Source organism: Dipodomys merriami, unplaced genomic scaffold, assembly GCF_024711535.1.
Source record: "Dipodomys merriami isolate MVZ:Mamm:240054 unplaced genomic scaffold, mDipMer1.0.p SCAF_85, whole genome shotgun sequence".
In the NCBI taxonomy this organism is placed as follows: domain Eukaryota; kingdom Metazoa; phylum Chordata; class Mammalia; order Rodentia; family Heteromyidae; genus Dipodomys; species Dipodomys merriami.
The window spans coordinates 2704745-2722378 of record NW_027206457.1 but is presented as its reverse complement, the minus strand read 5'-3'; the positions used below and the strand labels follow the sequence as shown (position 1 = coordinate 2722378).

Here is a 17634-nt window from a genome sequence, read left to right as displayed (position 1 = left end):
AGCAGATCAATTTATCAATAAAATGTCCTCTGTTCATAACATAGAATATTATCCAGCCATAAAAAAGGATGGAGGACAGACTCATAATAGAAGAGTCCCAAAAACATTAGGCTAAGTGAACGGAGTCAGTCAGGACTCCATACCATATAATATCACTTAGGAAATGTCTAGAATAGGCAGATCTAAAAGGACCAAGAATATATTAATGGCTGCTTAGGGCTGGAGGGGAGGGAATGTTAGGAGGGGATGATGGTGAAGAAGCCCAGGGTTTCTCTGCGGTAGGGGTCATAGATATGTCCTTACTTGACAGTGAAGGCAAACATCTCCGAACTTAGTAAGATACACATTAAAAGATAAGTTTCATGGGGCTGGGAAGGTGGCTCAGTGGTAGAGCGCTTGCCTTGCATGCATGAGGCCCTGGGTTCGATTCCTCAGCACCACATAAGAAAAAAGAAAAAAGCTGGAAGTGGCGCTGTGGCTCAAGTGGTAGAGCACTAGCCTTGAGCTGAAGAGCTGAGGGACAGCGACCAGGCCCAGAGTTCAGGCCCCATGACCGGACCCCCCCCCCAAAAAAAAAGATAAGTTTCATGACACATGAATGATCTCTGTAATGCTGTCTGGAGTATATGGACGGTTTTTTTTATCTTTTCCAATCTAATAATTTCACACAAAAATCCCACTTTCTGGCTTCTCTTTTCAAAACAGAAGGTCTGGCTTTACAGGCCTAGGTGGCAGAAACAGAGGGCCTCTCTATAGGACCCACGTCACCATTACCTAGCAATTCACCCGTGGCCCCAAGCTGCCTGGCGTGGACCTCTAGGCTATGAGCCCATGGGTTTTTCCATTTGCAAAGGGCTCCCACATGTCTAGAGTCTATGGCCAGCAAGGTGGGATTAGGGCTCCATGAACCTCTAGAAACCACATCTGAAAGGCCCTTTGTGTTGGGCAGAAAAGTCACTCCCAAACATCAAATGCTCAAAGGTAAGCATGTCTCAAAGCGGGTACCGAAATTCTCCAGCTTAAATTGTTTCCTAAGATACATAGCACACTCTACACACCACCACACCTGCATTTATGGATAAGAAAAGGCAGGATCCAATAAGAAATGGCTGGTTTAAAACCTCACACTGGCTGGGCACCAATGGTTCATGCCTATAATCCTAGCTATTCAGGAGACTAAGATCTAAGGATCACAGTTTGAAGCCAGCCCAGTCAGGAAAGTCTGGGAGATTTTTATCTCCAGTTAACCACCAGAGAACCAGAAGTAGAACTGTGGCTCAAATGGTAAAGCACCAGCCTTGAGGGAAAAGGCTAAAGGACAGCACCTAGGCCCTGAGTTCAAGACCCAGTTCTAGCATGTGCACACACGTGCACACACGTGCACACACATGCACGCACACACGCACGCGCACACACACACACACACACACACACACACACACACACACACACACACACACACACACACACACACACACACACACACACACACACACACACACACACACACACCATGCTGCCAAGCACAAGTTTCTGGCCACAAGGCTCTTTCCCTAGGCTCTGCCATCAGCAGTCCCACATTTGACCGCCAAGAAGCAAGAGCAGGCCAGCCCCTCAAACCCCCGTGGCCCCTCTCTGGGCTAGAGAATATTGCCAAGAGCTGAATATTTTGCTCCTTCCCTGCCAGGCAAGGCTGGGCTCTCCATCACTGTCAAGGCCCAGCTCAAGGGCACAAATGAAGCAGGCCAGGTTCTTCCTGGGGGTGGGCATCACAGGGTCCCTGCTGGCAGGGAAGGCTTGGGGGAAGCCAGGAGTTATGCAGAAGCCCTCCTCTCTCTGCTGCTTTATTGAGGCTCTCCATCACACTCCAGAGCCAGGGTAAGGAGGGCCCAAGCAAGGGCACCAGGAAAAGCTTACACTCTGGGCCAGCAAGCTCCACCGAAGAAGGGCCCCACACCCCGTAGCTCTCCACCACGCTTGCTGTAATGTTTCAGCCACGACCATCTTGGGGCCTGTGCACAGACTGTACTAGTGTCCTGGGACCATGGAACCTGTTCCATAGGAACAGTTGCGAAACACCTGTGACATAACCTTCGATGTCTGACACTCAGCTCCACCTCAGGGGTCTGGGGGAGGGACAGAGATAAAGTCACCAGCTCTGGCTGCCGACACCTGATTCCAGGCCTTGCTCCACAGCTCCTTGGCCAGGATGGGAGATTGGCTCCCATCTGCCCAAAAGAAAGTCCAAGACCAAAGCAGCTTCAGTGAGGCTTTTCACCCTGACCTCCACCAGATGGCTGCCCCAAACCAGCTCACAGAGAAATGATGGAGCTGCTACATGCCAGAATACCCACTTCCCAGAGCTGTCCCAACACGAAGCCAGAGCTCTGATGCAATCCTATCACCCACGTGCCAGGCTGCCTTCTACACGGAGTCCATCCTACCCCTCCTCCCCTCCCCCACTCCCACTCCCCCCACCCCCCGGATTAGCACTATCACACAAGACCTTTGGGGGACTACAGACTGACTGACAGCCCAAGTCCAACAGAATGTGAAGGAAAATTATCACAGTTGGCCAGCACTAGTTAAAATAATAAAAAGGAACACCCAAAACAGGCCAAAGACAACAAACACCATGGACTGGTTCTGGGTGACTTCTAGGGTGTTTGCCCTACCTATCACCACAGCTAGACAGATGAACACACACTGACTGGCACCAGAGAGTCAGGGCTGTGAGGACTCACAAGAGACACATGGCTTGGGAGCATATATGTGCGTGTGCACATCTGTGAGTGTGAGTGTGTGTGTGTGTGTGTGTGTGTGTGTGTGTGTGTGTGTGTGTGTTGGAAGGTGATATTTGGTTGGAAATTCAAATAGCACTGTTTCTGACCCACCAGGGAGGCTTGGAGGCTGGCATCTATTGCAGAACCCCAGAGCTGCACCCCAGAGCCTCCCCCTCTGGTGTCACCACTTCCTGCAGATCAGGAGAGGCCTTGCCACCAGCCCAGGCTCTGTTCAACACAACTACCATCAGATCACCTAGCTACCATACCATGGAGCTTCTCCCACCCCACCCCCCCATCACCTCTTGTAGCACCAGGACAGCAGCCAAGAGGAGCCTGGTGTTCATACCACCACCACCCAGCAGCTTCTAGATAAGAGCTGGGGGCACAGTGGGCACCTCTCCAGGGGCTGGTGCAAGCCTGAGTATTGCACCCATGCACCCATGCACCGGTTAGGAGGTTCCTGGCAAGGAAAGTATTCCAGTCTTGGTATTTCTGGTACCAGGGGTTGCCCCTTTCCCACATGGGGACCAGGATGGGAACTGTGAGATGAGGGGGCTGCACCGTCCTTCCCCATCTGCTCCCAAGCCACCTCACCTTCCAGCTTCTGGCCCTATGGCCTATCCTAACCCTGCTTCTGCTCCCTAAAATTGAAGCCCCACATCTTTCTGGCTTCAGACAAGGCCCATCCTTGGGAATTACAGCCCAGGGAACTGGCAGATAACACTCAAGCCTGGGCCATCCAGGACCCCAAGAACTCCACAAAAGCAGCAGCCAGAGCTTGCTGGAAAGGCACTGGACCAGCTGTTCAGGGACCTGGATCTGAGGGCTGACTTCCCCACCCCACTGCTGTCCATTCTACACCATCTTTTCCCAGATCTCAGCCATTCGTGAGTCATCTTCATAGTTTTTGCTGACTGTTAAGAATTACAAACTAGCCGGGTGCTGGTGGCTCACGCCTGTAATCCTAGCTACTCAGGAGGCTGAGATCTGAGGATTGCGGTTCAAAGCCAGCCCGGGCAGGAAAGACCCTGAGACTCCTATCTCCAATAAACCACCAGAAAACCGGAAGTGGCGCTGTAGCTCAAGTGGTAGAGCGCTGGCCTTGAGCTGAAGAGCTGAGGGACAGCGCCCAGGCCCAGAGTTCAAGCCCCACGACCGACAAAAAAAAAAAAAAAAAAAAGAATTACAAACTATACTAAAAAACTTTATGATCAACTCAGTTGTTTCATTTAAATAAATCTGACGCATCACTGTAAATCATAAACATCTACAAAAACCACTAAGCAGAGGTGTAACCGTGGAAGTGGTAAACGTGCATGGCCCTGATGCCCACATCAGAGGCCACCACAGATCTCTTTTCCTGCCTCAGTTTCCACAATAAAAGAGCAGATTTGACTTAAAGGACTATCTCCATCCAGTGCCCGATGAATCCAGAGACAACCTGTCTGGATCCTGAGAGAAGCCTGGAACAAGGCAGAGAAGCAGAGTAAGGAAATGTAACCTGGCACCTTTGGGATAGAGAACCAGGGCTAGAAATGCCATGAGGGGTGCTGGCTGAATGTGTGATCCCACCCACTCCAGAGCTCCCAATGACCCAAAATCAGTTCCAACCTCCAACCCCACAGTTGGCTCCAAGTTGCCAAACTTCACTGTTAGAAAAATCTCAACCAGCCAACTGCACTGTTTCCCAAATGAGAAAAAAATCGAGGTAGACGATTCAAATCCCCCAAGTGTCAGTCACCACACAACAGCCACCACATACCCCACAAGTCTGAGCTCTGCCTCTTGGAAGTATGAACTCAAGCTGCCACTGGGGAAGGCAAAGCTGCCGTTCCAGGAGACGGCACCACCCATGTGAACGGGGCCCTGAGAAGTAAGTAACTACAGCCCTGGGGAGAATGAGGCCACACCAGTCTCTCTTTATGTAAGAGATTTTATTGACCATATGGAACTGATATAAAATCATGTTGCCTGGGGTAGCCTGGACTACACACAGGAATGTGACAAGAGGAGTATCATTTCCACAACCAGCTGGGTGGCTTTTTGAGTTCCTGGGCCAGCCCTCCAGCCCCCCAGCAACTGTCCAACAATCCCTACCTCCCACCGCCATTTACCTGCTGCAGTCACTGAGGAATCCCAAGCCAGCGAGAAGTCTGAGGCCTCCCCTTCTTCAACTGAAAGACAGAACAGAAAAGTGCCTGTGAGTTTAAAGCCGAACAAGCAAGTCATGGTTTGGGGACACAGGGCAGGGAAGACAGCATGGATGGGGGTCTTAATGTTAATTTCCAGGAGGGGGCAAAGCCTACAAAGAGGGCTTTGTTGGTCTCATGCACATGTAAAATAATCAGAATAAAACATGAATGGTAAATAAGTGCTGCGTCAGTTAGTATTTCCTCCCCATCCTTGTGCCCCTGGCAGACATCACTAATCAATCACAGCACTGTCTTCAACCAGACACCATAACAGAGTCTTCCCTGCTCAGTGCTATAGCCCATTAGTATCTAAAGCTACTTTCTACTCAAGATAAAGCCATTTGCATTTGCCTCTCCCAGGAACTAAAGTGAAGATTCAGATCACTCTCTGATCCCACAGGCATCTTCCTTCTACGCAGGTCCATGGGCTGTGACAAGCACACTAAGGAGCCAGGGGTTGATGATGTTCTGGGTACTGGTTCTCATGCTGACAGACCTGAGGACACACTAAAATCAGCTCTCACATGGTCAGTAGGTCATGGCTGGTGACACTCCCACTCCACCTTAGAACATGAAGAATGAGGCTGTACAGGGCTGGGGTTCCCTTCTACCCCATGCTTAGCCCAAAGAAGTTTTGCCTGGGAGAGCACGGTACAGCTTACCAACACTCTTGTCCTGGAATTTGCCCCAGTCTGGGGCATGTAACAATATTAAAGCTGTGTTATGGACTTTGTAAATGGAACTTTGTTTATGCCAAAAATGTGCTCACATGGTAATTTTTCAGATTTAATAGGCTCCGTGGCTCTCCACGTGTGCAGGCTAAAATGACCATGAACCGCCACCCAGTTCTCCGCACCTCAATGCTATCACCTGGATATGCTTTGAGCTGGCACTCTGCTCAGTGCTCTCAAGGACCCCTAGCTTTCAACCTCATTACATTCTCAGAGGGGAGGCAGCAGAAGTCTCACAGCTAGTAAGAGATGATGTAGTTGGGGCCCCGACCCTAACTCTCCGCCTTGAAGGTTGATTTATGAGACACCCCCCCCCCCCCGCTATAAACAGGGTGCAAAGGATGCTGTTTGCAATCCTAGCCAGCTCAGAATGACAGGGAGTTAATGTTCTGTGCAGCCCACCATAAGTGGACCAAGTGGGCCGCAGTCAGCACCCAACTCCTAATACCACATAGAGCCTAGGTTTAAATCTCCACCTCTTACTGGCCTTACTGATAGATCTTAGTGACCTTGGCCAAATTCTCTAACCCCTGGGCTTCTGTCTTCCCATCTCAGAAATGGAGATAAGGGGCTGGGAAGGTGACTCAGTGGTAGAGCACTTGCCTTGCATGCATGAGGCCCTGGGTTCGATTCCTCAGCACCACATAAGAAAAAAGAAAAAAGCCGGAAGTGGCACTGTGGCTTAAGTGGTAGAGCGCTAGCCTTGAGCTGAAGAGCTGAAGGACAGTGCCCAGGCCCAGAGTTCAGGCCCCACGACCGGACCCAAAAAAAAAAAAAAATGGAGATAATGTAGCATGTAAGCCAAGAACTGTGGGAGGGTCAGATGCAACAGTTGTCTACACTGTACACAGTACCCACCCAGGACACCTGGATACCTGCCCTGGTTTGTCTTTCTGTTGTTAGTTTGCTTTACCAGTCTTGGGGCTTAATTTGGGGGTTGGGCACGGTCCCTGAGCCTCTTGGTGCTAATGCTCTACTACTTGAGTCATGGCACCACTTCTGGGCTTTTCTGAGTAGTTTTTTAGAGATAAGAATCTCACAGACTTTCTTGCCCAGGCTGGCTTCAAACTGCAATCCTCAGATCTCAGCCTCCTGAGTAGCTAGGATTATAGGCATGAGCCACCAGTGCTCAGCTCTGCCCTGTTTATTAAGTGTAAGTCTGTTGTCTGTCGAATGCTGACCCAAGCACTCAAATGAGTTTGTGTTATGACTAGAGCAGTCCTGATTGTGGTCCCCATCTTGCTCATCAACCACCCAGAACCTCAGAGAACACATTTTTGAACCCTCACATGCACCAGAGAGACTAAGCAGACCAAGGATTGCTAGCAAAGCAGTCTCCCTTTTCCTAGTTTGCATGGCGTAATGAGCAAGATCTCAGATTCCAGACTGTGCAATGCAGAGATGATTTGGGCAGGGACTGGAGCTATTATTTTACTTAGCTAGTTAAAGCTCGGGTGGGTGTTCAACTATGTGGCTCTGAAACTATGAATCAAGACCTCCTGTCAGACAAATCTGGTATTATCCACTAAGACAATTCCACACAGAAAGTCCCTGAAACTCGGGCGGAAAATGCTTGAAGTGATCAGAGGCAAGCCAGGCATGAAAGGAGTACCTGTTAATGGGCTCATTGCCACACCTAGACATCAGTGTCCTCCCCATTTGAACTTACACACACACACACACACACACACACACACACACACACACACACACACACTATTCTTTTGCACACTTTCAACAAGATCAACCTGGGTCTCTATGCCCTGTCAGTCACAGGTACCATGCATGGCATTCCTGCACAACACCCATCCTTTCTCTGACCTCCCTGTGCCCCCACACACAGCCCCACTCAAGGCTATTTAGCTGAAAGCCTGACCTCTCAAGTCACTGAACTTAAGGGTGTCCCCCAAGGTACCACGTCCTTCCCTTGTGAAGATGTCATCTCAGTCACCCTAGAAGTACTGTGAAAACATCCATCCTCTTGGGAACAGAGGGAAAATCATGGATGTGATCGGGGGACCAAGGCCTCCAGATAAGTTGTGCCCCAAAATGTGAAGGATAGCAGTCTACCACTTTGAGCCACAGTTCCACTTCTGGTTTTCTGGTGGTTAATTGGTTATAAAGAGTCTCACTGGCTTTCTGGCCCTGGCTGGTGTTGAACCACGATCCTCAGATCTCAGCCTCTTGAGTAACTAGGATTACAGGTGTGAGCCACCAGTGCCTGGAGGAGGGCTTTCTTTTGCAGCTCTTATTTAGGGGCTGTAACCATGAGCATCACTGAACAGTCTTCTTATCTCAGAATGGCTAAGTACTCCCTCCACCACATCCTGCTGCAGTCAGGCATTGTTAGGTAGAGCTGAAGTAATAACTGCCACTGGACAGTGGGCCCTCCCAGGGCTACCGCATCACTGGGCAGGGGTCTATCCTCTTTTCCAATAGTGTTTACCTTATACTGAGATTGCATGGCCAGGGTTTTCTGCTAGTGCCTGCCTGACCCCAGGCATTAGAGGCTCATGCTCAAGGCTAGTTCAGCTGTGGGCTGCACGCAGAGCCGATTGGCACATGCTTTCTGCTTCTCCAGGGGTCAGCATGACCATGGAGGCAGTGATGGTGTAGAGGAGGCAGTGCCACACCGGAGGCTTTGTTCAAATGGCCTTGTTCAAGATGGGCATTGGTGGGTCACACCTGTCATCCTAGCTACTCCAGAAGCTGAGATCTGAGGATCATGTTCCGAAGACAGCCTGGGAAAGAAAGTCCATGAGACTCTTATTATCAATTGGAGCTGTGGCTCAAAGTAGACTGCTAACTTTGAGCAAAAGAGCTCAGGGACAGCACTCAGACCATGAGTCAAGCCCCATGATCAATGGAAGGAAGGAAGGAAGGAAGGAAGGAAGGAAGGAAGCAAGGAAGCAAGGAAGCAAGGAAGCAAGGAAGCAAGGAAGCAATGAAGCAAGGAAGCAAGGAAGGAAGGAAAGAGGGGGGAAGGAAGGAAAGAAAGCAGGGGGAAGGAAGGGAGGGAGGGTGAAGGGAGGGAGGGATGGAAGGAGGGAGAGAGGGAGGGAGGGAGGGAGGGAACAGGAAGCCCTCCAAGGATAATCTCAAGTGCAGCCTGTCAGGTGGAGCAGTCGGTGTCTTAAGGGGTCTCAGTGCCATGTATGAATAGAATCCTTAATGTCAGAAAAGGGGGTGAAAGAGGCCGAGCAGGGAGAAGCCTTAGAGGGCATCTGCAGCAATCCAAAGGCCAGCTTTGACTATCAGTGATGGCTACTAGTGTCTCAGCTCTGGAGTCTCAATTTGTGGGTGGCTGACTGAGCCACAGATTATGTGAGTCATGACAAACAATGCCTTCCCAACTCAACAGCAGGTGAGTATGTGACTCTTCCTCTGGGATGCCCATAGCTTGCGCCTGTGTGTCAATGGGTTTTTGTCACATGCTGCCCATTCCCCTCCCCATCCTGGACATCCAGGGCAGACCCAAGGTCTATATGCTGGGCTCTGGACTTTCGCAGCCAACGGTACATGCCAATGTGTTAAGATGGGCAGTTGTTTCAGCCAATGTACCTAGCCAAGAGCAGTTCCCTCATCCCAGGGGCTCCCCAACACAAAGACATAAGAGCATCTTTGGCAGATGGAACAATGGAGGCAAAGAGAATGGGAAGAAGAGGGCCTGAGCTACGTAAGGGATGGAAAGGCCTGATCCCAGCAGCTGCATCTGAAGAGGGCTTGGGGCAGCTGGTGGCATTGTCAGAGTGGGTGGGGCCTGGCAGAAGGCTCAGGAGACAAGTCCTAAGAGAATGTGAGGAGATGAGCAGGAGAAGCTGGTCTATGGTTGGGGAAAGGCTCTGGCAGAGGCAGTGGGATCCAGGATCCACATCCAAGCTCCAAAATACAACAAGGCCTCTGGTCAGCCAGGCATCAAGGATCCAGAAGGCCATGGACACAAATTGTAAACATACATAGAAATAGTGAAAGAAGAAGTCATGTTTTACATCCAAAAAGGCCCAGGAAAATGCTCTCCCTGCCCACTGAAAAGGAGTTTGTAAACTGGTGGACACTTTTTTTTGAAGTTTTCTCCAATAGTCCCAATCTGGCGGTATTTCCAAGATCTCAGGGACCCCCTGTGCTAAGCTGACCCCAGAACCAACCCACCCTTACAAGGGAGTTGGGCTCCCAAGCGGTCCTTCTCCTAGTGGAGGTGAAGAACCAGGCAGGGATCATGTGACTGCCTCCATTCAGCTCATCCTCCAAGAAGCTTCTCACCCCTTGGGCTGGGAAGGTGGCTCAGTGGTAGAGCGCTTGCCTTGCATGCCTGAGGCCCTGGGTTCGATTCCTCAGCAACACGTAAGCAAAAAGAAAAAAAGCCAGAAGTGGCACTGTGGCTCAAGTGGTAGAGCACTAGCCTTGAGCTGAAGAGCTGAGGGACAGCGCCCAGGCCCAGAGTTCAGGCCCCATGACCGGACTCAGAAAAAAAAAAAAAAAAGAAGCTTCTAACCCCAGCAGAGAGCTACTCTAGGCCCATCACACAGCATAAACCAGGGCATCATTGCTCCCAGCCCAGCACTAGGCAGCCTTGTAAGGAACACAGGCAGGGCTGGGGTACAAAAGAGAGAGAGAAGGAGAGACAGAGGGGAAGGAGACGGGGCAGGAAGAAGGCATGTGGAATATGGCAGCACAGGTTATACACTGTATACAAAGAAGCTGAAACATGGCTCACATTGTCTAGCAAGCAGTGTGTGCTTCTGGAGAGTTACCCAGGAAAAGGGTTGTACATTTCTTTGCACAAAAACATGACCAATCTTTTGTCTGATTTGCACAAAGGTACTGGCCTGTGACCATCTCTGGCACTAAGTTTCAGGAAAGAATAACCATGGTCAGGTACAACATGCCCAAGCACCAGCATGCATTCTCTAGGTCCTTCTAGGGAGGGAGGGAGCTGGAGAAATAATTGCATGGCAAAGCAAAGTACCTAAACCTCCCCAATTACCAAATGTGGCTGAGCTTCACAGTGGGCCAGGGCAGGGCCAATTTGCAAACCATGTACTTACTCTCACATTGGTCCTGGCCTCTTGCCAAAAGGAGATTGCACTCAGATTGAAATGATGCATGATGACATCATGCCTCTGTCAGACATTACTGGCTCACACCTATAATCCTAGCTACTCAGGAGTCTGAGGTCTATAGCTCAAAGCCAGCCTGGGCAGAATAGTCTATGAGCCTCTTATCTCCAATTAACCACCAAAAAGATGGACATGGAGCTCAAGTGGTAGAGCACCAGCTTTGAATGTAAAGGCTAAGGGACAAGCACACAGGCTTGAGTTCAAGCCCCAGTTCTCTCTCTCCCTCCCTCCCTTCCTCCCTCCCTCCCTCCCTCCCTTCCTCTCTCTCTCTCTCTCTCTCTCTCTCTCTCTCTCTCTCTCTCTCTCTCTCTCTCTCTCACACACACACACACACACACACACACACATATGCAGGCCTAGGATAGGCTAAGGCACTCAGTGCATTCAGCCAATGGCCGGTCTCATTCTTTTTTTATTTTTTAATTTTGTCAGTTGTGGGGCTTAAACTCAGGGCCTGGGCAGTGTTCCTGAGCTCTTTTGCTCAGACTAGTGCTCTACCACTTTGAACCACAGCATCACTTCTGGCTTTCTGGTGGCTAATTGGAGGTGAGTCTCACAGTTTTCTGCCAGGGCTGGCTTTGAACCGCAGTCCTCAGATACCACTCCTGACTAGCTAGGATGATTACAGGTGTGTGTCACCAGCTCCAGGTCCTGTCTCATTCTCAAGTCTCTATCCACACTGCTAGCACTAAGCCCCTCACCTTGAGGCAGGGGCTGCTATTTAAAGAAAGCTGTTCCTCATCCATCCTTCTAGAGACCTCATGCTTTAAAAAGTCAGTTTAAAAAACTAAAATGTCACTGGGTACTGGTGGCTCACACCTGTAATCCTAGCTACTCTCAAGAGAGAAAGAGAAAAGCTACACATGTAGATCTCAGGAAGGGGCCTGGGATAGGTGTGCCACTATAGGCCAAGACACCTCAAGCAGCACATAGCAGTCTTCCGTGTTCAGGAGCTGTATGCATGTGCATTCAGCAGACCACATGCTGGAAACCTTCAGGAAAAAGATACACATCTGTGCCAAACACTCACAGACCTTTTCTCATTGCTCCCTAAACAACACAACATAGCCAGGCACTGGTGGCTCACTTCTGTAATCCTAGCTACCGAGGAGACTGAGATCTGAAAATCAAAGTCCAATGTCAGCCCAAAGTAGAGCTGTGGCTCAAAGTAGTAGAGTGCCGGCCTTGAGCAAAAGCATTCAGGCTCAGAGACAGCTCCCCATCCCTAAGTTCAAACCCCATGACTGACCAAAATAAAAAGGCAAAAAAGAAGAAAAAAAAACTTGCCCAGTATCACTATGTGTATTTACAATGTTAGGCATAGTAAGTCATCCAGAGATGATTTAAAGCTTGTAAGAAAAGCCCAGGTAGGGTGCTCCATGCCTGTAATTCCAGCATTCAAGAGGCAAATACAGGCCGGGCGCTGGTGGCTCACGCCTGTAATCCTAGCTACTCAGGAGGCTGAGATCTGAGGATCGTGGTTCAAAGCCAGCCCGGGCAGTAGAGACCGTGAGACTCCTATCTCCAAAAAAACCACCAGAAAACCGGAAGTGGCGCTGTAGCTCAAGTGGTAGAGCGCTCACCTTGAGCTGAAGAGCTGAGGGGCAGCGCCCAGGCCCAGAGTTCAAGCCCCACGACCGATAAAAAAAAAAAAAAAAAAAGAGGCAAATACAGGAGGATCTTGAGTTGGAGGACAGCCTTGGCGAAATACGTGACCTGGTGTCAAAATAACAATATCAATAAGTAGTCTGGGAGGATGCTTGCAAATTATCATAAACAAGTCCTACATCATTTCTTATAAGGGACCTAAACCTCCTGGGATTTTCTAAGACATGAGAGGTCCCTGTGACTGATCCCCCATCAGAAACCAAGGGATGGCATATTTGATCCACTGTGACCTTCAGGTTCCTCTATGAGAAGAGATAGCACAGTGCCAGCATTACAGGCCTGCCAGGAGACTCAGTAAGAAGTGACTCCTAGGGGCTGGGAAGGTGGCTCAGTGGTAGAGCGCTTGCCTTGCATGCATGAGTCCCTTGGTTTGATTCCTCAGCACCACATAAGCAAAAAGAAAAAAAGCTGGAAGTGGCGCTATGGCTCAAGTGGTAGAGTGCTAGCCTTGAGCTGAAGAGCTGAGGGACAGCACCCAGGCCCAGAGTTCAGGCCCCATGACCGGACCCAAAAAAAAAATTTTTTTTTAAAAGAAGTGACTCCTAGGGCACTCAGTTGAAGGCAGGCTTGGGAGCATAGGGCTCATGTTACTAGGGTGACTCCAGAATTACCTTGTGCCCCAGGTCCTGGCTGGCAGCTGAAGTTTCACTCTTCCCAGGAAGAAAGGAGAGCTGAGCTCTGAACAATGAGATTGGGTTTCCCAGCATGATTCAACCCCCAACCCCACCCCCAGAAGGCCCAGCTTGAGCCCCTGGTTCTCTGACCTCACAGACTGGTGGTCCCCACCATTATGCAGGGAAAGTGCCTTCAGGAGTACGCAGGCAAGGGACTCATCTCCTTCTGACCCCCCCACTACCACTCCTAAGCACCCTGTGAACACGTCCAAGGAAAGGGGGATTAGAAGACACCTACAGAAAGAGCAGAAGTGATGCCCAGTAAAACTGTACCTAGGGCAACTTGTCAGAAATTTGATTCTTCTCTGCATAATTCCCTAACCAAAAACAAAAAAGTTGGTAATGTATAAAAAGAAGACCAAGAATGTTAAACCTTTTGAGTTTAAATACTAGTAAATGGGTCTCTTCTTCACTACTCCACAGGTCAAACAGTGGCTGACCTGCACCAGCCTCCCTTTCCTCGTCAGATGGAGATGGAGATTTAAGATGCTCAAGGCAGTGGGTTAAAATCTATTGATCTTTTGTCCTTCCAAGCACCTGGGTACAACACATACATATGTACATACACCCTGCATACACACCGGGGCAGGTGACTAACACCACAGGAAGAGCCAACCTCTGCCGAACCACTGCTGCCTTCAGCCTCCCACCAAGGGAACCCCATAGCCCCACCCTTCTTATGAGGAAGAGATGGAGCCCAAGAAGCTACACATCAGGTCATGACACCCAAGAGCAGTGTAGCTCTTCCCAAGCAGCACTTGTGCTCACAGGCACAAGCGATGAAGAAAGAGGAAGGCGGGCTTTTCCTTCACAACCCTCATCCCTCACTCTGCCCCAGTCCAACCCAGCCATGGAACAGGAAAAGGAAAGGAAACAAAATGTGTCCACATGAGTGAAAACAGAATCAGGAACTGGCAAGAAGCCGAGATGACATGGTAAAGGCCAAGTGTCAATATGAAATGATGTCTTCTTTCTTCTTGTGCTGAACCTCAGAGCTCTGTAGAAGGGGAGTCAGGGCCAGCACCCTGTGGTCTCACCCTTGTGCATTGGGCCCAAGTAATGAGTGGACAGACACTGGCATAGCCGTGGGCCTTTCCTGACACACACATAGGCCCACACACCTTGGCCTTGCATCATCAGCATCCCTAACAGAAGGGGAACCAAGTCCCAGAGAAAAGAAATGGCTCATAAGAGCCCAGACAAACAGCCAATGTGTAATCAAGGTGTCCAAGTTTCCAGGCACTAAGACTCTTCAACAAGGGTCATACTTCCAAATGAGAGCTAAATGGGCTGAGCGGCTAAATGGGTCACTCCACACACAAAGATGGAAGGCAGGCCCAGGCCAGCAAGAGCAGCCGCACCTGCAGCCCTCATCCCACATAAACCTGAGGTGGGATCCAGGCAGCTATTTCTTGACTAGATGACTTTGTTGCCTGCTAGAAGTTGAGAACCACAACCCTGTGACAAATACACTTATTAACCCTCTTTTCCAGATGAGAAAAACCATGGCTAGGCAATTTTCCAAAGGTCATGGGGCCGGGATGATATACCACCAGGAATGGGATCCTTAACCCCTTTAAAGCCTTCTGCCTCTTACAAAAAAATCTCTGGTTCCAGACCATACAGGCTCAGTCAACTCAAGGCTAACTCACTCATGCTCTCTCACTGTCCCTGTCCCTGAGATTCAAATTTACAGTATAGTCTTCTAAGTCTCCCTGGGCCAGCAGCAGCTCAGGGAGAAGAACATCTGATCCCTTGGAGTCTCTCCAAATACACAAACTACATGAAATGACATGGGAAGCCGAGTAAGAAAATGGTGTATGGGTAAATGTTTAATATGTGGCTCTCAAAAAAGGGTGAAGGTAGACTGGCTTTTAGCAGTTGCCAATTCCTATAATGTAAACACTCCACTATGGTTATGATCAAATGACCAAATAGGACCCACTGAACATGGAGCTGGGGAAGATCCCACAATCGGTGTGGACTTGGATGAGGAGCAGGGCTATGGAGGGGGCTGGAGCCAGCAAGGACCCCCACAAGCATCTCACCTGTCTGGCCTTCCAGCAACCCCTATCCCACCCTGCCTGCACACTGTCCCATGGATGTCAGACAGAATACACTCCAAGGTGCCTCCAACAATTAGCTTCTCTTTGTATAAAAAGTGACTGACATAAGTAATTGCCTACAATGTACAAAACTAGGTATACAACTAGTGAGCCGCAAGGAAGACTTTCTCCTATTCAGCTAGAATGACTTTCTCCATAAATATAGTAATCACTTTCCAGAACACTGTAACAACTACATATAACTGAAGAACACACACTGCTCTGTAACCTGTTTTTATGTTTTATTCAGCGAAACACAGTAGCCATCTCTAACGGTCAGATCCTAGGCTAATACCATACCTGCTGATGATGCCCAAGAGCTAGGAGGTCCCTAGACTAAGTTGACCAATCCAGGCTACTTCCTTCCAGCTGTTCCTTGAAGTCTAAGGATCCACACCGCAGTGCCTAGACACACCCCAGGCCGCAAGCCTGTTCTCAGAGGTGCAAGTTCTAAAAACAAGGAGTTGGCTCCTACTGAGACACACTGCCAGTGTGCATTTGATCCTTTGCTTCTTCCATAAGCACTGACATTCTGGAACCCTCAGTGAAGCCCAGTAAAAGACTTGAGAAGACACTTGGACTTTGACCTTCATTCATCTACTAGACTGTGAACCCATGCTTGTGCCTGTGGATCTCAGTGGTACAAAGGTGAAGACCCACTTGGCAGATGGGAAAAACATAACCTAAATGAATTTGTTTAAATGGGCCAAATTATATAAAGTATCAGTGGCATGGCCCAGACTTGAACTGGGGACTAGCTACATCTCTCCAAAGCTCCTACACTCACCTGTGCACCACTGGCCTCACTCAGCCAGTATGGGGTCATCACTGGAGCTTTCTAGCTGTGCTCATTTCAGTAAAGCAGAAACTGGCTGGGAAGGCAGGGGGTGAGATGACTCCTGTTTTCCAAACCCCTTAGAGACCACCTTGCAGAGGTCAGTCTTGGGTATGGCATTCTATCCATCACAAACACTCCCTCTTGCTTACTGTCCCACTGAGCAACAACTCTACCTCTCTGAGTCTTATCTATAAAGTGAGGCTAAGCACCAGTGATTCCTGTCTATAATCCTAGCTACTCAGGAGGCTGAGTTCTGAGGATCACAGTTCAAAGCTGGCTTAGGCAGGAAAGTCTGATCATAGATTAACCATAAAAAGCCAAAGTGGAGCTATGGCTCAAGAGCTAAGAGTGCCAACCTGGAGTGAAGAAGCTGAGACAGCATCCTGGCCTGAGTTCAAATCCTAATACCTGCTCACACACGCTCTTGCACTCTCACTCTCACTCTCTCTCTCTCTCTCTCTCTCTCTCTCTCTCTCTCTCTCTCTCTCTCTCTCTCTCTCTCTCTCTCTGCCCCCTACACCTACACACACACACACACACACACACACACACACACACACACACACACACACACACACACACACACACACACACACCTATAAAGTAATACAATTCCCATTCATTTTAAAGACAGAGAAATCACCAAGGCAAAGAGCTCGGCTTAGTGCCTGGCAGAGTGGGCAAGGCTTAATAGGATTACTATCTGTGTGCTCCAGAAAATCCACTTAAGGTTGGACTATTTTCTGAGGAGCTGCTGTGGGCACTGACACAGAGCCCAGGCCCCAGATTGCCTCCTACCTAACCCCTCCCCCCAAGCCCAGTCTCCTGTGCCAGTGTTTCATTTAATGGAGTCATATCTACATGGTCCCTGTAACCAAACTCAGGGCATGTAAGCAGGGATTTATAATAGGGTCTGGCTCCACAGCCTGTTTCAGTGGTTCTTACCCAGCAGCTGTTCAGTTCTAAAGGAAGGCATACTACACCCAGGCAGGGAGGGGCCGTGCTGAGAGGCCACCCAAAGGCAGGACAGAGGTAGCCAACCACATGCCAGGAGAGGTGGACATGGGGCATGTCCTGATACATCTGCAGGTTTGGGGCCAGCCCCTCACTCGGGGTGGAGGGGGCCAGCTGTGCCCAGATGTGCAAGTTGTTTGGGGCAGAAAGAAAGACAGGAGAGACCAGAATCCTTCTCTATCTTTTTTCTACTTTTGTTTGAAGAAAAGCACCATAAAATAGAAACTAATATGCTTTTATGAGCCTTTAACAAGTTATCCACTGTGCTAACATACTGTAAATAAATGTCAGAGCCTTGTTATACATGTGGTTTATTTTAAAACTCAGCAAAGAAACTGAGTCTCTTATTAGAAACTGATGTGTGTGTGCATGTGGATGTGCACACTCGGAGAGTGAGGGGTGCCAGGTGCACAGGTGTTCACCTGGCTTTGGACACACGGGTCTGCCTTTCACCTCTCTGTTTTACTTATTGTTCCTTTCCTCATCCTGTTCTTGTTGATGTGGTTATG

General features: G+C 49.4%; 1 protein-coding gene across 4 annotated transcripts in view; it reads right to left on the bottom strand.

Moving 5' to 3' along the window:
• The window catches only part of Znf423 (zinc finger protein 423), a 324973-nt gene that overhangs the window by 254917 nt on the left and 52422 nt on the right, over positions 1–17634 (bottom strand). For all 4 annotated transcript variants that reach the window (XM_070011960.1, XM_070011966.1, XM_070011962.1 and 1 more), the window contains one exon: positions 4901–4960. In XM_070011960.1, coding sequence (XP_069868061.1) covers positions 4901–4960 — 60 coding nt within the window. The remainder of the gene's footprint in view (positions 1–4900; positions 4961–17634) is intronic.